The 25,187-nt window shown below is 38.8% G+C and overlaps 1 protein-coding gene across 1 annotated transcript in view; it reads right to left on the reverse strand.

Annotated features, from left to right (window-relative positions):
• PIGN (phosphatidylinositol glycan anchor biosynthesis, class N) overlaps positions 1–24,944 on the reverse strand; it is a gene marked incomplete at its 5' end in the record, with an annotated part of 63,529 nt that extends 38,585 nt beyond the window's left edge. The window contains 7 exons of the mRNA XM_010284058.1: positions 545–681; positions 3,960–4,142; positions 5,233–5,311; positions 19,824–19,879; positions 21,751–21,843; positions 22,911–22,970; positions 24,904–24,944. Of these exons, the coding sequence (XP_010282360.1) occupies positions 545–681; positions 3,960–4,142; positions 5,233–5,311; positions 19,824–19,879; positions 21,751–21,843; positions 22,911–22,970; positions 24,904–24,944 (649 nt within the window). The remainder of the gene's footprint in view (positions 1–544; positions 682–3,959; positions 4,143–5,232; positions 5,312–19,823; positions 19,880–21,750; positions 21,844–22,910; positions 22,971–24,903) is intronic.
• Positions 24,945–25,187: the final 243 nt, after the last annotated feature.

The raw sequence follows: 25,187 nt of genomic DNA on the forward strand, positions 1-25,187 counted from the left end.
TGGCAATCAGAAGGTAAAAAGTATTTTTGGATTTGCAGTAAAAGGAGACCCAAACAAGACAAGTTTGTTTCAATACCAGAGCACAATCTGCAACATGACTAGCACACATTCTCCAAAAGCAGCTGGAGTTCAGCATACCTGACACTTTGCAGTATCAGACTATTTCAAAGTTAATGAAGAAAAAGAACAACCTGTCCCATTTGACAAAAATCAGGTATTTACCCAAGATTTTAGCATCCTTTTGCTACAGTTACAAGAGTACTAAAAACATTCCATCTTGGAAAGACATTAATTTATTTTTGCTAATAGAAAAGATATCTTCTAGAATTGGTAGCTGTATCAGGCAGTTTGGAAACTACTCTATATGTCAAGTGAAATATAAACCCGAGTCCTGTGGAATGTCTCAGGAAGCATTTCAGGAAGTTTAATAAAATTATATCTAAATTTTTCTCCCAAACTTACAGGAAAAATTTAATTGTCAACAAAAAGGAAGCACAGACTTGGTTTTATAAAACATTCTTCATAAAACGTATTCTTTACTTACTCTCTGACAACTGCATACCATATTGGTACTGGCAAGAGACAGTATATGTAGTATGTCCAAGGACATGCTTGAATTAACAGGAAAAAAGCTACTATCAATCCGAGAAAGGCAAAACTGTAGAAAAGAACAGTAGATTCCTGAAAAACAAATGGTCGGACAAACATTCCTGAAACAGCAACAAAATGTTTTAACCTACACACTATTTTCTATTTGTTAGTTACACAGTAAAGCAAATGTCATTTTAACACAGCCACTCAAGCTGCCTTGTGTCTATGTACACAAGTCTGGACACTGTTTCCAGCCAGATAAAAAAACAACAGTAGGATTTGAAGATCTAATTCTAAATATGTCTCTACATAAGGTCCTGCAGTAAAATCTCCACAGGCAAGGCACACTTGTACAATCTGGAAGCCCAATGTACGCAGTATTATTTATGTCCAATGGATTCTTGAAATCCACTGGAAGTCAGAAATGTTAAAGGTCTTGGAAAAAAGAAGTCTCTTACATTCAGATTCTAAAAACAGACTTTGAGCATAACCTTTTGAGTTCAAGTTCATAGCATTACAGTCAAAAGATTTAATGAAAATTCCATTAGCACATTTCTTCCTCCTGCTTGAGACACTCAGAGAACTAATTAAATTAAAATATAAAGTGTCAACTCCGACTGGAAAAAACCCAACTCTTCAGGATCTAGGGAAAACTACTGAAGGAGGTTTGAGACCAACCTTCCACAGGAGAGATGGACTTACTCAAAGAACCTACAATTTCAAAATACAACAGAGGACTAGAGGGGCATGGCACTAAAAGGTTCCTAGCATAGCTAGAACTGTTATTATATTTAATCCTAACCTACAACACCAGCTTTGCACTTTTCTTAAAAAAAAAAAAATTAAGATATGAGATTAGAACATTCTCCCTACCACATACTCAAAGAAACACATTCTTGGACTTGAGAGAGCTGTAAGGAGGAACATCAAAGACAGAAACAAAATCTTTAAAACGGGTATTCTCAGACAGGTATGCTTGTCCTTAATCATCAGGTAGCAGCAATCTCTTGTTTGTACGAAGAGAAGCATTTAAACAATCACTCTGCATCTGCCTTTTACCTGGTCATTGAACTACTCTTCCGTATTTAGGGACATTCAGGTATCAGAAGAATTATTGGTAAGGGAAGATTATGTACCAGTTTTAAATAAACAATTTTATGTATTGCACCTTGACATAGCAAAGGCAGCTTTAGTGGTTGAGCAGTCTTTAGTGTATTGTGTAGATAATGACTGAAGACACTGTTTTCTTCTACACGAATGCCAATTTCTTTGAATAAGTTATGTAGACAGATACGCAACTATGTTAAATATGCTGAAAAGATATTCAATTAGCGGTTCACATAGACAGGTTAACAATTTTTCTGGTCCCCACTGTAACTGACATACAACTGCCTTGATCTAAAATGACAGCAAGTGCAAGTTCTAAATGATTTTTAAGATAGAATTTCTGCTGAGGTATGCCATTAAAGTATGAAAAAATATGTCATATAGAAAGCTGACCTAATGCAACTTTGTTTTATGAGTTTTTAATTTCACATTTGCTGACATATAGACAGAATAAATATATACAGATATGATATGCACACAATGTAATTTATCACTGAATGAGTAAACACATACAATCAACATTTTATTCCATATACAGACATAAATATTGTAGAATCCAATATAGTTGGTCATGCATTGAAAATGAAAACCAGTTTTGCATTTTCTGTGGGTGTTTAAAAATAGATTAAAAGGTTAGGCTTCTTGCTAAGCGAAACAAGACACTACTCCAAACAAAAATGTTTTTTCACATGCCGCATAAGAAGCCAAAAACTTTTAAAGATGATATATACAGGTTATGCAGTTTCATTATTCAGAGGCTCCTTTCAGATTTTATAAGGCTGTGCTTTGCAGAAAACTATTTGCCAATGGTAAATTAGTTTCTCAGCAAAATTCTTTAAGTAGCTCCAATATTAGCTATAAACCAAATAGCTTCCATATATGAAGGATTAGCCTCACACTGTGATTCTCTAAGTATTTAGGAACACTAAAAAAGGTTTCTACAGAAAAAGGCCTCTTACTAAAACTGAGGAAAGAAAAATTCTATAGACAAAGAACTAAGAAACCTTTTTTTTTCTACCAGTGTTACTAGCATAAAATGTGTCTTCAACAAGTAAAATCAATACACCAAATGAAAACTCATGTCAACCAAAAATGTGAAGTTTTTGCTTAATGTAGTTATTAATATGCCCTATACTCAGTCTATTTATTGTAATTATTTTGTTCATATCTAACAAAACATGCATCTTGGATTATTTCTTCTCAGTTTCTTGATGAAAGAAAACCTAAATCATGCATTACAGCACTTATGAATATTTTCCGTTTCAATTTTGTTTGATCATTTTCATTAAAGGCCAAGACTATCTCATTTCGGCCAGCAGTAAAAACCTCAAGATAGCATGATAGGAATTTTCTGAGTAATATATTGAAGGCAGTAAAGATGCTAAGTGAGTGCTCATTCTCATTTACATTATCAAATGAAACAATTCCTTTTATTCTGAAACAAATTCTTGAAGTTTGGGAGATTTCCCCCCCCTAAGGCTTTAATCCTTCTCCAGTGAAATGCTAGCTTTTTGCCTTTCACCTTCCTGAGATCTCTTTTTCTGATGAATGACTGAAAGTAAATGAATTTCCTAGGGTTTTGTACTTCGTGAAAAACCAAACCATAATAATCTTGTCAAAAAGAACTTCCTTCATCTTTGATCTCTTCTGCTGCACCCTTGCAAATCACAAAGAGCAAGAGAGCAAGCCAATTCCTGAAACCACAGTTCACCTTTCTATTAAAACAGGCTATACATTTTAAAAACACTATGACTGGAATGCACAGCTTCTGAAAACTGATTTCACATTGCCAAAGAGGACAGGAATAAAATAATTTGCATGGTTTTTTTGGCCTTTCAGTAAAGAACAAAAATCAAAATGGAAGCCGGAAGTCTGTATTCTTCCAAAAAAATAGTTACAACAGAGTGCTGAGTTTACTACCATTAATGCTGAAAATTGACTTCTGGTTAAAGACAGTTTCAAATCACTATGTTTGCTCACACTTGCATTAGCATTTAGTAAAATGCACAGCTGCAGGAAGGAACAAACTGAGAAAGCACAGTATTGCACACTCAGACTTACATGGCTTAAGAATACTGATCCTAATAAATGGACCAAACAGGAATGCTACGCAGGATTACAGTAGGTAGGAAACTCTGCAGGTTGCCAGTTTCCACATGCAAAAAAAGTGGCAGGTGTGCAATTTGTCCTGCAGAGAGAGACTGAGTGTACGCATAATGCTGAAAACTAATTGTAAAAATAATTGCATGTTTCTGACCTACCTTGTTATTCATCTGGACAGTCTTGGTCAAATCGGTATGGGTCTTGATAATCACCAAAATCACGTAAGTCGTCCAGCCCACAAAACTCATTGCAATACTTAGACCCAGGAACAATCTATCGTAAGTATGGTAATAAGACAAGCCTTCCAAAGCAAGGTTAATCAGGGTTTTGCACAGAGATACCTAGAGGCAGACAAAACATGTTAGCAACTGTTTAGAATGGTGTAAGCTCCGTTCCACAAATTGACCTGACAGCAGCTGGGGCTCAAGCAGCTCCGCCACTGGTGGCACATGTGTCCTCTCTGTGTTCAGGTAGTGTTTTGGCCAGCACCAACTGCTTGAGTACACATGGCTTTGGACTCCTGTTGGACAAAGTCAACCATCATTTGGCTCCTTCGCCATCCCCTCTGGCCATGACAGTGGTCAGATGGTGAAAGATACACAGATAGCACACCTTGAACACCACCTACTACCAAGCATGCCACTTGTTTTTCCCATGAGCATTTGACCATATATATATATTCCAGTATATGCGACACTCCAAAAAAACAGTCATGTGCTTCCAAAGGCACAACATTTCCATAGGAGGACTATAGACGCAGCTGAAACATGGTCACTCTCCACAGCCTGAAATACCCCCTTTCCTGGGGTTTGATGTCCTTTACTTCAGTAGTATCTGATGCCCCCAGCACTTTGCCTAAGCACCAGAGGTGAATTTAGAAACTGAACTGGAGCCCCAGTTTCATTCACAAAGCAGCTGCTTGGGGCTCTCAGGATGCAAATCATTTGCACATAAGAAGGGTTGTACCCAGTCTAGTCACAGGTCCCCTTACTCAGTACCTCCACTGAGGAAATGCTATGATAAAGGCAGTGTTTTTTCCCACTGTGTCATTCCTTACACAGAGCTGTGCTGACCCTTGTGATTTACCCAAAGATGGGAAGCTCAGCTGTGTAATTCGTGGCCACAGAGGATTCTCTGGTGATTAAAAGATCTGTAAGGAAGAATATAATAAGAAGTTGAGCATACATGCTGATGCTTCTTTATACATCTAGGTATCCAGTTGGGACTTAACTGACTCGACATCATTAGAACTGATGTCAAAATGCAAAATTTTGGAAACTTACAGTGCGATTTTATTTGTGTTAATGACATGTGTATCATAAGGAAGGAAAAAAGTTTTATTTCCCAGTTTCAAGTTAAATCTAAATATTTACATATAATAGAAGTTCCTGTAAAAAGTTTCTAGAAGGCACATAGCAAAAATAAACTTACCGCTTCATCATACTTCTGCTGCTGAATATATAGTCTCGTTTTCTTTAAAAAGTTGATTTGTTCAGCATCAGAAAGTGGTCTGTACAACAATATGAAAAGATATTAATGTTTTTTCTTTTCACAAGCAGAGGAAGAGGCAGAAAAAATTAAGTTTGTAATAAAAAAACTACTCTGGAATGAAACATACCAAAATACTCTGAACAAGGTAATTGGAACCAATCCATTCTTCTACATTCATCTTCACACTTGTGTCAACACTGCTGCTGTCTAACTCATCCCAAGATCTTTGCATTAAGAGACATTTCTTTTATGTAGGTGTTTCCATGTAATGCTGCTGAAAATTATCTCCCTTGTGCATTATTATTGACCATTGCTCTGGACAAGAAGGACTGCACATACAAGAATTAAGCAATTTAACTGATAGGACAGATGGTTGTAAGCAGTTCGTAAGCTTGTCAGTGTAGGAAGAATTGTTCAGGTTCCACACTAACAGTAGATGATACCTAATAATCCTCTCTCTGAAAAATAAGAGCTTGCCTCCTATTGCATGGGGAGCTATTAGCAGAGTCCCCAGAGCAGGGGATAACACAGTTACCTGGCTACACTGAGGTCAGTGATAAAAATCTCTTTCATTTTAATGAATTTTATCATCAACCTAAATAATTGCTACAGTCTTCCCTTATGGAAAGTAGCAACATGGAGAAACAAGCCAGTCAACAAACCTCCACCAAGCAAAGGGTGACAAAGCCATTTTTCCTGAACCATTTTTTTTTCCAAGTTAAGGATGGCAGCAGGCCTGAGGAACCCAGGCTTACCCTGGGCAAATTATAAGCCACAACACAGTCACTGTCACTCTAGGCACCACAGGTAAACTATCATGAGTCACAACTTTCTGATAGCTGATGAACATATACAGCAGTTTTCCTTCATGCCTTCCACAACACTGCTGTGGCACAGCAGCATCTCCTCAGCATCCCCAGCACATGATGGCCCAGTTGCATGCCTGCTTCCCTCACATGTGCTCCTTCACATGCCTCATACACAACCAACCAACTTCATGTTGCAGGCTGCGCCAAATCAGGACCAGTCCTGGGGTCTCACCCCTGCTATTTAAGTCAGCAGTAATCGCCTGTGTGGTCACTCAGCTGAACCACAGGGGCAGGTCTTGATCTGATGCAACTACTGCATGGAAATGCTCATTTCTGCAGCTCCCAAACACCTGGGAACCACTTCTGCCTACAACCCAGAAGCAGTTGATACATCATCAACAATACATACATATCATCTTTTGAGCCCTGAAATATATTAACAGGATTCTGTGCCTGAACAATCTGAATTCTTATTGCTAATAACATCCTGGTATATTTTGATACCGTTTCCTTGAGTTCAGAGCACAGCAGTATTGTGCAGGAGTCTTCTAAAACATTGGATAATAGAAGCAGCACGTATCTTACTTCTGAGAAAAGTAAATGAAATAACTGTATTAAAGAAAAATGTTTTACTCTCTTCCATCTGGAAAAGAATCAAAGGATGGTATCTATAAACAGGTAGGAAGAGAGAATATATGTGGAAAAGAAAGAAGGTAGGAAATGATGATGACACGGTGATGGTGTTTGATCACCTTAACTTTGGTAGAAGAACAAAGGATTTTAGAAAACAGAGTTGAGAAACAGTACAGTGAATGTTGGTTGTTCCTGCATCTTCATGACACATCCGTATGAAAGCCAACCTTACAGCTCCACAGGCCAAGGGCTATCAGCATGCAGCCAGCAACTGTGCACCGAGGCTGATGGTAACTCAAGTTAGAATCAGTTCTTCAAGTAGGCGAACCAGACCTAAGCACTGCCTCAAGGAAATCTGTAACCCTCAAGTTTTGCTAAGTTTTTTGGCAAGGGAAAGGGAGCAAAACAAGGTGGGAGATTTCACCATGTGTGGAGATTAATAGGAGGAAAGAAGTTACTTTAGCTTTTAGGTAAGGATTTTTAAAAATCTGGAATAAATATGAAGCAGCTTTATCTAGGGCTTAAATACACCCAAGATGTTCCAATGTTCACTGTCTCATTTTTATTGTTTTACACATACTATTTTCTGTGGATTTTATCCTTGTCATAGTCAATGCAAACTTTTAATATGCTAAAATTATCTTTTACTTTATATCTTTAGTCATTTAGCTATAAACCCCTTAATTATCTTTTTACTCTCAATGAATCATTTTATTATTAATGAACAATAGTCTCTACCTATTCCTTCTTAGATGACAGCACCTGGGATCTCTGTACATGCATGGTGTAACAGAATAAATGGGGTTTTTAAACAGTAAAGCTTCAGTAAGTCAAATGCAGAAGGCAATTATTTTGTCAAATGGGGTTACCATTAAATAGTGTGTTGTTAATTTTCAATAGCTAGCATCATACCACACATTTTATCTTTCTTCCATATACATGCTTTTCAAGATGCTGAATTTACAATGGTCTACAGATTGTTTTTGTAAAGGTTATGAATTCCACCAGAAACTAAGAACTGTTCATATAACTGCATCAAAATGCACATTTCATCCTGAATGCAAGGGTTGATTGTCATCTTAACATATTTTTTGCTTCTGTATTAAGCAAAAACTCAAAGACTTGATTAGAGAATTTTTGAATCTCATACCAGACTAGAAAGAAGAGTTACCAAATACACTGATTATCTCTCAATTAAGAAATGTGTATAGTTCAACATAAGCAGTTTAGCATTCATTGAGGACCCTGATTCACTTCCTAAAGCTGACAAAATGGATGGGAGATTTAAAAGGAGCCAGTTGCTAGATGTAGCAGAAAGCATAAAGAGACAAAGCTGAGCCATGAACAGAAGTGGAAAGTTGCATATAGAAAGAAGCCAGGAACTTCAGAAATGGTGGTTCTATAAAACTTAGAGGACTCGCCAAACAACAAAACCACAAGGAGGATTTAAATCTGAGAAGTTAAAGCCTGAACTATTATTATTAGGACCGCTTAATTTTAACTTAAACTATTTGAAAGGTTTCGAATATGAGACAGAGAGTGTCAGAAAAGAAAAAACAGATCAGAGTTATTTCCCTGTGTTTTAGTACACAATGTGCCAGAGGCACTACTAGTATGTCAATGGATTCTAAAGGTCACTTAATGCACACATACATGCAGTTAATATTAATAGTAATGAAGTAAATTTACTGATTAGAAAGATTCTGAACTTGAGAAAGAAAACTAAGGTATGTATATGTTCTTCCCAGCTACTCATCACCGAAATCCAAGTCTACCAAATTCAAGATGAATAGTCTTGACTAGTAAAATCAGAAATCTTTTTCCATAACACAAAAATACCCGTCCTATTAACAAACATGCACAAAGAGAATTTAGTCAGTGTGTATTCAGCTGTGTCCTCCTTTTCTTGAAAGTGTTGGAAAACATACGCACTGTAAAGTGTAGTACTCTGAGGTTTAACTTGCAAGAAACCCCAAGAACTCTATGGTCACATATATTAAAAAAATGCATGCATTTGCAATATCATAAAGGTTCTAAAGACTTAAGATTACATTCTTCACAGAAAACAATGGTGGTTCTACAAGACTAATTTTGTTTTTCACGATGGCTATCAGAGATTAACTTTCCCATTCCAGACAGAAATCACAGCTTCATCCACAGATAAACATAATTAATTATGAAACAAAACAATTGGGCTAATTGTGTAAGTGCTTATAAACTATCCCTTCTGAGATGTTAGCCACCCTTGTCATAAGTATACCTGACAAAATTCACCTTTCCAATGCATCATTCATGCTTCATATATTTGACAGCACTAACAAGACTGTGATGAAGTACTTTCACCATAGCAATGTCAAGGGGACCTTTCTTTGGCCAATGACTCTAGTTTATCATCATACTACAGAAATTACCAACCCCAACGGCATAGGTAGCATGCTGCAGTTGAACCTTGAAATAAAAATCTTGGTACAGAAGGACATGTCTTGCAAATACATCTGTATGCACTACTGATAGTTTAATTTTATTATGCCTGATTATTTACATAATGATTTATAGTAATTTTACTGTGCAGTAAATTTTCCAGAATTCTACCATAAAAAGTAATCCCTTAGGATCTGTAGTAGTTTAACACTTAAAATGCTGATTTAATGAATGAAGGTCAAGGAAGCATCACAGCCCTGCAGATGCAACATACAAAGAGAAAGGCTGAGATCTTTGCCTAGCTCACTGTCAGATGAAAACAAATTTATTTCAGCTGCTTCACTCCACACGTACACAAACTCCATGTACCTGACTACTGTCAGCTCATGCACATGTACACCCTTCTATCACTGCCTTTCCATTCTCCCCATCAGAAAAAAAAAAAATTACCATGCATCCTACAACCTTTTAAAAGCGGCAAGATTTGCAGAAGACATAATGATCACATTTCTATCACCCATATCCGGCAGCAACTCAGAAGTGGCTACTCAGCAGACTTCAGTCTAACTTTTCATACTGGCTGTTTAGGGGATGCGGAGAAAAGGACCAACTCCTCCTGTTGATGCAAAACTAAAAAAGATAGAGGATAAGGATATACATTCCTTGAACCTCATGATAGCCCCAAGATGGAGCAAGGCCATCTGAACACAGCCTGCTAGGACTTTGTACGGGCCGCCTTCTCCTGAACACCACATACGGCAGACCTTCTCACTCTCTTTGCTGTGAAATTTCTAAATCCAAAATTGTTAGCAGTAAAAGAGGCATCAGACTGCCACTGCCCAAACAACTCCAGCAGCCTCCTCTGCCAAAAGGCTGAGCACTCACAGGTTCTTGTCCGCTTCTCCAGAAAGTGGATCCCTGGCATCTTAGTAACTTGCAACCTTCAAGAAATCACCCAGGTTAACGTTGCCCCTCTCGCCATGAAGCTCTTCCACTGGCACCATCCTGCAGAGCAACCCAGGCCTCTGCCACCCACCCCTGTTCTCCTGCCGCTTGGCCACAGAGCAGGGCAGGCACCAGTGCCTCTCTGCTCTCACCATGGAGAAAACTGCCAGCAACAGAGGCAGCTGAATACGTTCAAACTCCGTTGCCACCCATGCCCCTGTCAGAGGGCCATACTAAGGAGGAAAGATGGCTTCCAGACCAGCAATTCTGCAAGCAGCTGAAGTACTACTTAGAGGACCCACTATTACTGCTTTGATCCACACCACCACTGCTGGCAAAATGGCATCTTCAAAGTGCAGATTTAAGACTGGCCTGGAGTTTTTGCAGTGCTGCGATTCAGAAATTATACAAGTAATCGAACAATACTTTTTCAAAGGAACAGGCTTCAAAAGCAAAGTCAGACTCCCTTGAGAGCTGCCTTCAAACATTCCCACCGTACAACAGAGATGGCACCTCAGAAAGCATCAGGTGGATAATGGAAAAGTAGAGACACAGATAGGACAAGGGGTGATGGCTTTAAACTGAAAGAGGGTAGATTTAGATTAGATATAAGGAAGAAATTCTTCGCCACGAGAGTGGTGAGGCACAGTAGCAGGTTGCCCAGAGAAGTTGTGGATGCCCCATCCCTGGAAGGTCTTCAAGACCAGGCTGGACGGGGCTTTGAGCTACCTGGTCCAGTGGAAGGTGTCTCTGCCCACGGCAGGGGTGTTGGAACTAGATGATCTTTAAGGTCCCTTCCAACCCAAACCATTCTCTGATTCTATGATGATCTTGCATTGAACACTATTAATTTAGCAGAAACACGATCGCATGCTTATTCCTGCTCCACATCAAATTCACCCAGTTAGCAACCCATGAGTGCAGAGACTTGATATTAATGATAGTTCAATCACAAACTAGCCTAACTTTATCGTTTTATCATTTCTTTTAAAGGTATGGCGCACAACCTTCTAGGAGCAGAATGAAATGCACAATATAAAACATTCCCACTTCTCCATCAACAGCAGAGAACCATCAGAAAGAAACTGAATGGCAAGTGATGCAAAGCCATGAGTTAATTCAGCAACATGTGGAAAAATCAACCAAATCAATATTTCAAAAATCAAAATCTGGAACCGTGATGTTTACTTTGTGTTGAATTTGCTATGCACTACAGAGTACATCATGCTGCTGGGGCCAATGATCAGGAAAAAAATATGTTACAGTTCTACAGACTTTACCAAATTACATATTTACATAAATTTTAATAGCCAGAAGTTGATTTTTCCCATTTTCAAAATGTGTTCAATTCCAGTTCTTTATAGATGTGCCTACTGAAAAAAAAAAAAAGAATTATTTTACTGGGTCTGCCAAAGACAGACAAAGCACATATTACGATATCGAGACAGTCCTTTGCATATGTTTTAGTTTTGATCAAAGAGTTAAGTTTCAAAGATTAGATGATTTGGTAGGTAACTCGGTGATCCTTAATCTGTTTAGATGGCCTGAACTTTACTTGTTTACTAAAATATTTTCAGGTAAGCTACTAAAACAGGCAAGTCCTATGAAACTTGATTTTCATAATTCAGAAGCAAGATGCATGTACTTTACAGATAAAAAAATTACAGTGATGCTTTTAGTGTTCTAAAGCTGTGTTTTTTTTAAAGAAAAGGTCGTCCACATAAACCTACACTAAAGGGTTTATTACGGCTTCTTAAAGCCCAGGACCCTCAACATTCCCCCTCCTGACTTGATCTACTGTTTCCTCCTGCTGTTCCACTGCCAGGAGTTTCAGTCTTGGAGTGTCTAAATTTCAAGTAGGTTTTTCATGGATTTCTGGATTTTATGACCACCGTGTTAGATTGTAAATCAGCCAGTCTAACTGTAAGGCTGTACTCAGTTATCTTTGCAACCTTTTTTCTTTTAAGCAGCATTAAAAAGCACCACCGCATCCATCAGGCACTCCAAAAGAAAAAGAAGGAGTAAGAAAGTCAGTAAGAGGCTTCTGTTTTAAGTTCTTTAAAGCATAATGAAAGGAAAGGACACACACTTCCACAGGCTAAAGATAGTAAAAAGCCTCTTTACTGACACATTGCAAAAACCTACCAGTACATGTATGCTTTTGTATTCAGATTTACAAACAGGCAAAGGAGGAAACAGCAAGACATCAGTGAAACTGCGGGAGGTGGTCTGATTGCTAATGGTCTAATCCTGGACTGTCAAGTCCTACGAATTAAAATAGCCTTTTAATTTCCACAAATCAGTGTCCTTGATGCAGCATATTCACATATTCAACAGCGAAGTGCCTCAGGATATTTATGTAAATCCTTCAGATAGCAGAAATGAGAGAAAAAGGAGCAGGCAAGCTAACTGCCAGCTGCCAATTCACTGAACAGAGAAACAATTAAGATAACTGGGCTGCACACAGGCAGATTTTGCATGCAAACAACTATGGCAAGAGCTGTGGACAACCCGAGGCCAGGAGGGAGGAGGGCACGCTCTGAAGCAGTCCCTCTGGCCAGCTCCGAGCAGAACGGAGGAGCTGGATGCAGGGATCTAGCAGGGGTAGGGGTTTTACCTGAAGAGCCAGCGGGACACAACGCTGCAGCCTTGGAAAGAGAAACTGCTGAACAGGGAAAGTGAAGATCCTCAGAGGAAAGGAAATGCACCATTTTTAAAAGTCTCTTCTATTTTAGTACTGCAGGGGACATGTGCTGACTCTAAATAACGCCTTACCTATGCTGTAAGTCAGCCCTCATCGCTGCAAAATGTATGATGATTTATGTCATACATCGAGCTGATCTAGGTATCTGCAGTGTTGCGGCTATATAGTGTCGTGCCACAGGGCCTCTTCTGCTCCACAAATCCTACATGCCAAACTTAAACCATAGCGACCATTTTCCAACCAGCTGCATCTGGAGCAGGCAGCTTGTGCTCTGTTTGGGCAGCTGCGTGGTAGCAGGGCCCCATGGCCACTGAAGCACAGGTTTGGGCAGGCACCCCCTACTGATTGCGACCAGGAGACCATCGAACATCGAGGAGTCAGCGTCCCACATGACGGTTAGCCCGAGTAGGCCCAGGCCTGTGCACAAATACCTTGGCCACAGGACAAACTCAGCCAGCTTGTAGCAACTAAGGAGCCTGCAGGCAGCTCCCACTCCATACCGGGAATTACACTGCCTGCCTCTCCTCATGTTTATATAGAGGCACAGAAAGACGTTCTCCTGTGAAGCTCCATTCTGTTTGACAACAGAAGTGATTACTAGAGTTGATTTCTTGCAAGAAAAATAATGTAATAGCTTGAAAGATCAAAAAGAGAGAACCTCTCCACAGACAGGATCTGTGCAGCACCGTGGGAAAACCTACCCGGGCTCCACTTGATGCTGCACAAACGCAGGGTACCCAGCATCCGAAGGGATGTACCATTTACTTGCTATCTATAGTCTTCTTTTTATTTTATCTTACAAAACCAGCCATTTTATTAAGCGATTTGCTATCGGGCCTTTTTTACTAAGATCCAGAAAGAGCCCCGCACTGTCTCTCTCACCTCATGCTCTGGTGCAGAACGTCCTCTGCCCATCCCATCCCACCACCTGCCTGTATGCCCTTCCCTCACCCTCACTGCATGAAGCCTCACAAGTTCCAAGAAAAGGCTAAAGGGATTTATACAAGGAAATAGAGAAATACACATAAATCTTGTGGTATTTTATGTCACACATTAGGCTCTTAGCTCCTTCTAAAGACTCTACCTACATCTGACTTGATAGTAAATCCAACTATGCCTGGTCCTCCTACGCAGAAGCCGCTGCCCGTAAGCTTTGCATGTACAAACTAAAAGCTCCTGAGTACACTGCTGAAACTTGAGACCACCAAGATGCCTGGTAAGAGGATTGCATCCTCCCTGAGCAGCATTTAACAGAGTGCTTCAGACACAGCCCATTCAGTGAAAGAAAAGCTGACATTTTTGCCAAAGATCATGTATTTTATAGCACAGGCATTGATTTCTCCCTAAAGAGATAATACATCTACTATTCAATCATTGTTTTTAATCATATGAAGCCATTATTTCCATTTGAGCACTTTTGTCTCTACGGCACTGCATTTCTAGTTTTTGTTCACATGTATATACACAGGTTCCTAAAGCCAAGGGTGGAGAGGAGAGGGCTGCCAGTCTGCCTCCCCAACATGCTAAAGGTGCCCATATTGGCCTGCTTGTACCAGCTGCCCCAGAAGCAGGCTGATGCCTAGATTCCCACCTGGTAACACAATGGGGACAAAGTGGAGAATGAAAAAAGCTGGCTGCCTTTCCAGGGTTCACTAGAAGTTGAAAGAAGCTGCTGTCCCTCATGCTTGACCACAGAATAAAGGGGGTGAAATGTCTTCCCAGATAAATCAGTGCCTCTGCTAAATCAAGGTTCCTCTGGAAACACAAAGTATTCAGACAAATGGACAGGAAGAGTAATCAAGTTGGGCCAGGGGAGGTTTAGATTGGGTATTAGGAAAAATTTCTTCACCGAGAGGGTGGTCAAGCATTGGAACAGGCTTCCCAGGGAGGTGGTGGAATCACCATCTCTGGAAGTGTTCAAAAAACGTGTGGATGTGGCGCTTCAGGACATGGTTTAGGGGACACAGTAGTGCCAGATTAATGGTTGGACTTGATGATCTTGAAGGTCCTGTCCAACCTTAGTGATTCTGTGATCACTGTTAGAAATACCCTTTCCTAGTGCAATAGCTTCACCTTTTCCTCCTGACATTCAATCCTTAATGTTTGCTCTTGCAATGCATTACCACATGTATCAAATATCTAGCATACTACCATTTATTTAAATAAATGTAATTTATTTAAACAAAACAAGAATAGGATACTTCAAAGGATGTGCTATGTTTACTGACACCTTAAGGAACCCTGCCCCACTTAATGGTGGAGGAGAAATGACTTGTTTCACTTTGCTCCAAATGTCAATTTTGTGGAAATATCTATTATTTGTTTTGAATCAGACCAAGGGAACAATGCAGTGCTGTATCTTCAGTCAGAGAAAGGAAAGAAAAGAGAGGTATTTGTACATGTGGCATTTCTTTGAAGTTGCTGTACATCTTCAAAGACACTCTAAATTACGAAAGAGCTATTTTATTTTCTATCACCGTGACAAATACATAATTGTAATTATGTGGAAAGACTCAGTCTACATGATTGATACTTCCTTGCATCAAATCTGCGCAAATGTTTAAGGGAGTTTTATCTCAGTTCGTTTTGGAGCATAGAGGAAAGGAAAAGAGTTACATTTTTGTATGGTAAGGGAGAGGCACATTTTTATTTAATAGCTGTATGCTGTACACTGCATATTAAAAATGCAGTGACTTTGCATATAACTGTGCAAGTTATAACTTGATTAAACACACAAAAATAAGTATTTAGGATGATTAAAATGTAGGATTCAAACAATTAAGTTACTTTAAAAATGCAGCATCAAGATGGTATGGGATTTTTCATATATGAGAAGATACAAACCTGACTTTAAGTAGGATACTTAAGCTATTTCCTGCTTAAAAAGCCTGTATTGATATAAACTGCAAGACTTTCAATAAAAAAGCACAGCAAGTGGAAAGCAAGCACTGATTATAATTCAGCTGCTCACCTCCTGGATTTTTTTTGTACATGGTGCTCCTGCCATCTTACTGTGAGGCACTGGAACCTGAACAGCTGGAAGCACAGTCTTCCCTGAAAGCACTGTATACATCAGGCACACACAAAAGGACTCCTGTGCTTTTGTGTAATTTAGTATCTTAAATCTCTTGTACCTGTTGGGATAATCAAATTGCATCAACTGGTTAAGAGGATTTTAGTGCAACACTGATGTCCCATCTACTCACCTCACTACACTGTCCTCCTCCTACTCCTTGTAGGATTACTTTCACAGCCCAGAGATACCAGCTTTGGGAAAGCTTTTGCAACAGTGGTATCTGGCCCCTCGGCACACTCCTCTTTGAAACTGTGCCAGCTCAGCAGTTGCCTTAAGATACATCAAATGGTCAGAAAGCTAAGAAGCTAGTTCACTATCCTGGACAGCAGTTTTCCTCTGTCAGCAATCTTCGGATTTGTCCTCACTCTCCCCTCAAAACATCTGGCATTTGCTACCTGCTTTTCTTACACACAAAGGTCAAAGCATTGTGTCTATGTCTCAGAATCCTGATAAGAGAAGCCTCTGATTTTGCTAAGCAAATAATTTTTGAAAACATATCTTTCATAGCTGGGAAAAAAGGGTAGGGAGTGGAAGGAAGTGGGAATGAAACTGATTTCAGGCAGCAAATCCCCTCAGGTATCCAAATGGAACTGCAGACAAGGATTCTAAACAAGTATTCAGTATCAGCAAGGGACACAGTTCAGCTGTTGCATATCCATGGGAGCAGGTTGTGCACCTTGCCTTGCAGAATCAGCAGACACTTGCAGCCAGGCTCTCTCTCAAACGTATTCTCAACACAGGTAGCACAGGTAGCCTCAAGATACACTTTTACACAGATTTGTTCCTTGATGAAGGCACTTTGACAAAATCAAAGTGGCATTACTGGCAGCCAGACACATCCTTATTAATAGAAACAGCTATCCAAATTCTAACCTGCCTCAAACCTGGTCAGGTAGACACTACTGAAGTTTCTATCACACAACATGAAGCTCCATCCTTCTCCTCATTATACACCTGACAGATGGATTTCAAGCTCGGAAACAGGATTTTCCCCACAGATATTAAAGGAAAGTTTTTCACGCTATTTCTGGCTGATAAATTAAGTTGAGGATTTTGTTATGTTGTAGTTTCTACAAAACACGTTATCTGTGAACATACTCTCACCTCCCAGATAAATATATCTTCAATAGCAATATCAGAAACAAGAATGTCTCAATCTGAAATTTTAGATTCAGGTTTCTTCTGGAATTCGTATCTACATTTCTGTTATACAGACTTTATTCAATTACATAATTTAATTCAAATAATTTAAGAAAGGCAGTTCTTAGAGGTATCTTTGTTCATTTTCATGTTATCAAGATGCTGAAATATACATAAAATCTATATCCCAAAATACAATTTTTACACTTTCAATTTCTACATAACTTGATGGACCCAAAGCACTTCAGACAGGAATTATGCTTCACTAACCTCCAATAAACTAGGAAGGAGTAAGGCATTATGCTGGTGTACACATTTTCTGAGCTTCAAGTTACAAATTTCACCACAAAGGCACCACAAAGGATTAAAAAAGGATATAACTCCTTTGTACAGCAGCTCAAATCAATGAACAGTGGTGGAAGAGCTATTCTTGTCTTAATTAAAGGACAGTAGTGCCTAGCAGAAACACAGCAAAGAATTGTGCTCACTGGAGCAGCAGACAAGGCCAACCATAGTTTAACACAAATCAGTGGACAAACCTGACATTAAACTTGGGCTGACAAGTCCAAATAGTGTATAACTGTGCAGAAATGCAATTCCGTACCATTACCAACCACTAAAACGTAGCACAATATATCAAGCCATCTCTTGCTCCAGTTACAGGAGTAAGCTATCCCCAACTCTGCCTTCTTAACTTCTCCTGAATAAGTTAGAGTAACTGTACACTTCTATACCTCTTACCTACCACCAAAAACTGTTACAGTAAAGCCAGCAGAAAGGGGTACATGCCTTTCCCTCAGTATCTCACTCTGGTTCAAGAAAAATTTGTTTGGAGAACTGATGAGGGTTGCCTTACACTAATGCATCAGATGACAACCTGCAGCTGAAGCTCAGGCTCATGTTCACTGCTCAGTTGCCCCCATGTGAAGGAGGGGACAGATTGTGTCTAAAATGGCTTCAGGTTTTCCTTCAGTTCCTGCAAGCTGAAGCACTAGGAAGTTATTTGTATGCTTAAAAATAAGTTGATGTTCAACTGCTTCATCCTACCTATTAGTAACTGGTTGGACAAGGCCCCTTGGTAGCTTCCCAGACACAGGCCAAGTTTTGACAAGCAAGTGGAGTCATGAAGACTAATTAGAACCTGGCCAAACTCGCCCCCCAGAACACTGTGGATGAGTATTTGCATTGTGTGACCATCTGTGGTATGAATCTTGTTCTGTTTTCCTAGAGTGAAGATAAACACTATCATCTTGGGGAACCAAAGAAAGTCATTATCCATACAACATGCAAGCTTAGGCACCTTCTGTAAGGTAATTCACACATCCAAGGAATTATTTTGGTCTCATAAAAAACCTTTCCTGGAAGGATCATTAACCCACATTCTGATTCAGAAAAGTTTTAAGAATACCTAAAGAAAGTAAAGTAAATTTCTTTTTGCAATGGGCCACACCAAAATAACAACACGTTCATATCAAGTTTTAGTGATATTTTCCAAGTGATAAGTGTCTCCAGCATTTGCACTTAAAACAATCCAACATACCATAAAAAAAGTCACCAGTCCATAAGGCAATCAACAACATTTAGTTCCTTTAAAGATAAATTTAGCATTAAGAAAAACAGATCCTATTTTACAGAATCAGTTTTATTTCTTGGGGAAAGGTAAAATTTAAACAAGAGCTGTGAAATTAAACTATTAGTCTTCTCCACAGAATTGAAGATGACTGACCATCCTTTATGGCATTTTTGTTCCATCAGCAAATACTTTGATAATGCACCTATAATTCTTAATAAAAATTTGGTCTAAAGCGTTCATCATGTGCCCAAGATTGACTTGACTTGTATCTCAGAGACTGTCTTAAACCTTCCCTTTCAAGAAGCTAGTGGTATAAAATAACAGTGAATCTCTGTTCAGAAAGACAGCAATCTTATTTAGCAGTTAAACATACTTCACAGGAAAAGATTCAAGTACTTTTTACCAAACCTATGATTTAAAGATCTTCATTAACATCAGTTTTATTTCCCAAAGGAAAACAGCTGCTCTTGGTGACAAAGTGTTTTTGGAGCACTCCACAAATGAAAGCAGAACTGAACAGTATCATGTGCACCCATACCAAAGCTTTCAAAACCCTTTCAGTGGGGAAAGAAAAAGAAAAAAGCAGCTTTAATTGGACAAAACTGAAGGGTGAGTGGGTCAGTAATTGCTCCATACACTAGAACACAGAGCTCACAGGTACACACACATACACATAAGTCATTGCAGAGACTCATTCACAGCCCTGGAAACACTAACACTAGGCAGCACAAATTCTAAAGATTTTGAGCTGCTTTTCTGGATGCAAGGCATTTTGTTTGTTTTTCATTAGAATTTAAATCACAGAAGAAACAATTGTTAGTTCAACTTCTATATACACAGAAACAGGAACGGATGGTATTTCCTGACCCTATAGGGACTTATACCTCCCAAGGAATGCTAAAAGATAGCAAAAACCCCAAAAGTTAGTGAAAACTACCATGCAGTCTATATATTGCTATATCGTCAAAAAGGTGAGGCAAGTAACCCCTAATGGAAGACTAAATGTAAGGAATGGATTTTTTTAAAAAAATCTAATTCTAACCAGGATTCTAACATAGAAATTAACTGCAGAGACTTCATTCTAATGCAAAGTTTCAGAGTCAGATAAACACTACCATTTAAAAAAAAGATTGAAGAGACCAAATTACACTGTTGTTGCATCTCATTGGAATGCCACAGTGATAAGACAAACAACTGTGTAAAATATATTCAGTATTTACAGGCACTTACTTGAATGGTGTGAACAGAAACGACAATGTAGTTTCTTTTTTCTGACTCATCTTAACCTGCATAAAAAGCATTAAATAATTATATGCAACTTGCAACAAGACTAAAAATTGTATCAGGAATTAAACTAAAAATCACAGAAGAGTTATACAACTTTGGAAAAGGAATTAGATGATACTGTTGATATATTGTCTAGGAAACTGGGTGTTATACTCAACTCCTCCAAGTGTGGAATTAGCATACCTGGAAACCCAGACCTGCTCTAAAGAAGGTAAAATAAACCACCCCGCAGCCAGTGATTTTCACAGGACTTCTACAGTTTGTAGGATAAAGGGAAGATATGACTAGAAGTGCTACCAGACTTCAGTGACAACCTTCCTCTATGAAATGGGTATTATTTATGCCAGATGGGAACTTGTACACTGCAGCAACACTGCTTCGGCAGTGCTTTTAGATCGATTAACCTGCACAAGAATAAAAATAGAAGGTTTTGATGCCATCAGAGCCACTTCCCCCAGGGCCCTTCAAAACATCTTTATAGCCTCCTGCAGCAGCTTGACTCGAGTCTGACTGCTGGCATAAGGCACAAACAAGAACTTTCTAAGAGCAGTGCTCCCAAAACCTGACAGCTTGAAGTAGTAACCTGTACATCTCATCCCATCCATCCAAGGCAACATCCTCTCCAGGGAGTACAAACTGTGGTCAGGTCAGTCCATCACAGGAAAAGTACAAAGCCACTTGGCATGTCTAAGCCAGTGCGCTACTTCTGCTTCAGCAGAGAAACACAAAGGAAATTCACACACGATCCTTCCAAAGCAATACTAGAAACAAGGCAGCCAACAATAGATGATTTAGCACTACAAAATGACAGAACAAAAATAAACTAAAGGAGGAGCAGAACTTTTTCTTTTTTTAAATAATCCCTGGGACACCAATTTAACTGAAAAAGACCTGAGTCACATCCTTAATTCTTAGAACAGAGGTCTTCCAACCATGGAGGTTATATCAGCAGCTTCATGTGCAGCCCATCAGTCACTTTCCCTGCTACAGGCCAGCTTTTCACCACATCGTTGGAAAAGACTCTGCTGTTGACACTGCCAAGCTTGTATCCACAAAATCTACACTTGGGAACCTGGTGTTCAAGGGACAGAAGGTGCTGATGGTGCTAATCTCTTGGAGGTGATCTCATGCTAGTTCCTCATCCCACCATCATCACACAGATTTCCTGACAGGGCAACAGTTCTTGCGTGGCTCAGCTTCCTGCCTGTGGAGAGATTGGTTTTCCCTCAGAGCATTTCTATGTCTTGCCAGAACTGTGATTTTTGGATTTGGAACTGTTTCTTATTCCACCATCTAGTGACATAGAACCTTTTATTGTTTGGACCACATATGTGTTCTCATAATATGATAATAGATTAATCATGACAGAGAAGGCGGAGACGAACACTTGCAAAGCAAAACAACAGATACAACAGCATTAGCTAAAAGTGAATTAGGCCACTAATTTCATTTCTTTAACGGGCAGGTGCCTGTTACCTTTTTGATCTGCTTGTATACTGATCCTGACTTAGAGCCTTGTCTCCCAGCCCTTGTTGCAAAGGCAGTATTTCCCTCTTCAGGTATCAGCACTCAGATTCTACCTACTTACTGCAAGTAGGTTTACACTAACATTAATAAATATCAGCATTTATGTTAAGACTCAAGAAATAAGTTACTTTTACTTTACAAAAAAGGTGTTTATTGAAGTCTTTCAAACTTCTTCGGGTCTAGCTCACAGCTAGTCAATCAACATCAACTCAGTATGTGCATTCAATTTTAGTCCTTTGAATTACAGCATGCTATATACAGCATTTGTCCTCGTACAATTATTTTACACACAGCAACAACTATTACTCAAAGAAATATTTTTCTTTACCATATGTTTAGTTACCTTAAATTGCTCGAGAATCTGAACAGCATTGGTAAATAAGCTCTCTGCTTTGAAATGAGCACTATTGTTCAGATATTCAAGAGGCAGAGTTCCCTGGGGAAGAAAAATACATACATACATAAAAAATTTAAATGAAGAAACAGGAATTTCTCTGAGTGTCAGGCCAAATGAGCAGTAAGAATAGTTCAAATTACAGGTGAAATAACTAGTGTAACTCCTTTGAAAATATTCTTCTCGCATAATTTCTCAACATTACAGGGATTGTTTGTAATATCCCAGCTCCTACAGAAACGCAAAAAAGGTAAATAATGGAAGTCGTTATTAAAGTATATACTGTAGAGTAATACAACCTCAGCTTTTAATCAGAAACCATTTTTGAAATACCTAAAAGTCTTCCATCAAAAGACTTGCCTGGGCCTGACTCACCCAGTACTTGTGATGGAAAAGCGAGTGGTTCCCATGCCACCCTATGTTGGGCAGCTTGCTTTGCCTGACCAGCAGTGAGTGCAGGACAGAATTTGGAGCAGACTCTCCAAAAGAAATATTTCAAAAACCGTGCTGTAAATAGGTGTTTTAAAAATTAAACAAGCAGCATGAAAGCACACTAATGTAATGCTAATTGTCAATTAGATATTTATGAGACAACCTTTGGACTATGTAAAAATATACAAAGGAGATTCAAAGAAAAAGCCATCTCACAGTGAGGGCACTCACTGTTCACTACAGGCACAAGATACCATCTAAGGAAAGTACACTGGTTTAAACAAGAAATAATTAAACATTAAATTGCAGGAACCAGCTTGTTTACAGGCTCAGCTTTCATGATCAAAATCAAGTGTTATTCAAACCATAATGCATTTTAACCATCCCTAAAAACGAAAGTAACAAAAAGCTTTTATGTTGCTCAAGAGTATGAAGTTGCAGATTATAAAAGGATCAGCTGCCTTTCCAATTGAAAGCACTATACAATATATAAAAAGATTGAGTTTATGCTCCTGACTGAAGACTTACATATAAAGCTAAAACTACAAGCTGTCTCCATAACCTATAGCAGTTTTCCAAATTTAAAACCTTTCCCCCCTCACATGCTTCAAGTCTTGTCCCCAACACCTCTTTAGGAGCAGATTTCTATAATATGGAAAAATGTTTGTACTTCTTACCACAGAATTCAGGGGGAAAGGCACACCGATAAGGGAAGCCATCAGTGGTGCAATATCAGCCTGTGCAAACAGAAGCATCCCCTTTTTAAGACAGTTCCAGCTTCTAGAGCTAATAAATTCAGTTTAATTTTAACATATCTGCATTTTCAAGAGTAAATGACATGATACTGTGAAGTTATGACACACACAAAACTCCTTCATAATATTTTAGTTTCCAGTAGTCGTCATAGCATGAATTGATTCAAAAACGTGAGGCTCCACTACTGATAAAGCTTCAAAAATGCATTTAGTTTAAAAGGCAAATATGAAAACACGCAGTATTTATTCACAGGAATTCAGTACCTCCTTCACTGCACTCAGAGGCATACCGCTTTTTATGACAATTTATATCACAGGAAAAACTAATTTCATATTTACAGTTTTAAGCAGTACACTGAATGCACGGGTTTTCACAGCTCTCCTTATCCTGTGTTTCCACAGTGTCAGTTACCCACCTTCTCCCCTTCAGAGGGGGATTCTGCGCTTTTACTCATGTCCCAGGCAGCCCTCAGCAAGGACCCTCAATCTACACCAAGGCTTCTCATAAAATGTTACTATTACCTTCTACTTGTGATGATAAACACTGGCTCTCACCAGGTTTTTCTTTTCCTTTAATACAAAACTATGCACCAAAATTCTTTAGTTTTCCAGCATAAATCTGAAGAAACTATACTGAAACTACAGGCACTGTTACAGCCTCAGATCTACCGTGCAGAAGGAGACTCCAAACCTTTATTTGTAGAGGATAATATACATGTCATGTAATAGTAGGCTGAAATCTAGTTTGCTTTTTTTACCCAGAGTCCCACACGTACTGCAGGACAAAAGCTGTCTTTGGGGACTCCGTTACCCAGAACAAAATGACACTCAAGACTTCTATATGGTCTCAAAATAACATTCCCATAACTCATACCAAACTTGAGAGGAAAATTAATCTCTAATTTTGTACCAGGACTTTGCTGAAAGCAGCTGATCCAGAACATTCCCAACGTTAACCTTCTACCATGAATTTATTTCCCTTGTTTAAGCAGGTTTGGAATCTGTTATTTATATATTGGATTTCATAGGATGATAGGAGGTAAGAAGCAAACGAGCTCCAGGTGCACACATGTACATGCATTATCATCATGATTTAAAAAAGCTCGGCTGATTTAGTAGCAAGAGTTAAGTAATCAACTTTTTTTTCTTCCTTTACAGTACAAATTGTCTAAATTGCTAAGTGGCTGGGCCATAATCACAGACCCTGTTGAAAAAAACACCACAGTTTAGCAGTATAGCAAGAATTGGTTTTGATTCAATAATGATAGCAACAAAAAAGTTACAAAATACAGACATTAAAATAGACAGCTCTGAAAAACTAAACCAAACATACACATGGCTAACTTAAGCATAGCAAAAAGCATACAGCAGGTGCTCACAAACTTGGGAAACAGGGTCATCAGACCATGCTGCTTTTGTGTTTAGCTAGCCACCTTCATAGGAGAGACCGAGGAGGTGTAAGCTCAGCTCCAGAATGTTTTCAAAGTAGAAAATAGAGGGAAAGCATCACAAGTTACTCCTAAAGGTTTGCAAAAACAAATCCCACTCTGAAAACACGTTAGATGCTATTCAAGTTACTTTCAGATAACATGCTGAGTTTTCAAGGAGTACCTGGCATATTGTACTGCACTCTTTCTACAACGGCATATGTTCACATAACTAAAAATGGTGTGATAATGCATCTTCAGGAAAAGAAGTTGTATGTAGCTGCCACATGTGTTAACAAGCAATTTAAATTTTTTCATATTATGTACAGTATGGCTGCAGTTCCTGCAACTCTAACATTTAAGTAACACATTCCAGGGAAATGCTACATCAGCGTGATCATTCAAATTCCATCAATCAGTTTAAACCACATAAAACTTGTAATTTAAGGTCAAAATTTACGAGCTATTAAATTAGGTATGTTTGATACCTGGTTGACATCCAGTCTCTTCAAGTCCTCCAGTTTCCATTCTGAAAAAAGTAACAGAGCACATGAACAGCTAAGCTACACAGGTTTGAAAAGGATAATTCAGTTGACATTTAACGTTTTGTTGCCATTTTCTGTAAAGAGTTGTTACTGAAGAAAATTATAATTTGGCTCTAGGATGCTAGTTCAAGAGCTGTTACAGATGGAACTCAACAAGCAGAAACAATAAAATGCATTCATTTCAGTCCACATTTTCTTTTATCCATCAGGATAAACTGCTGCCTGCA

The sequence above is a fragment of the Phaethon lepturus genome, unplaced genomic scaffold, assembly GCF_000687285.1.
Source record: "Phaethon lepturus isolate BGI_N335 unplaced genomic scaffold, ASM68728v1 scaffold13163, whole genome shotgun sequence".
NCBI lineage: Eukaryota > Metazoa > Chordata > Aves > Phaethontiformes > Phaethontidae > Phaethon > Phaethon lepturus.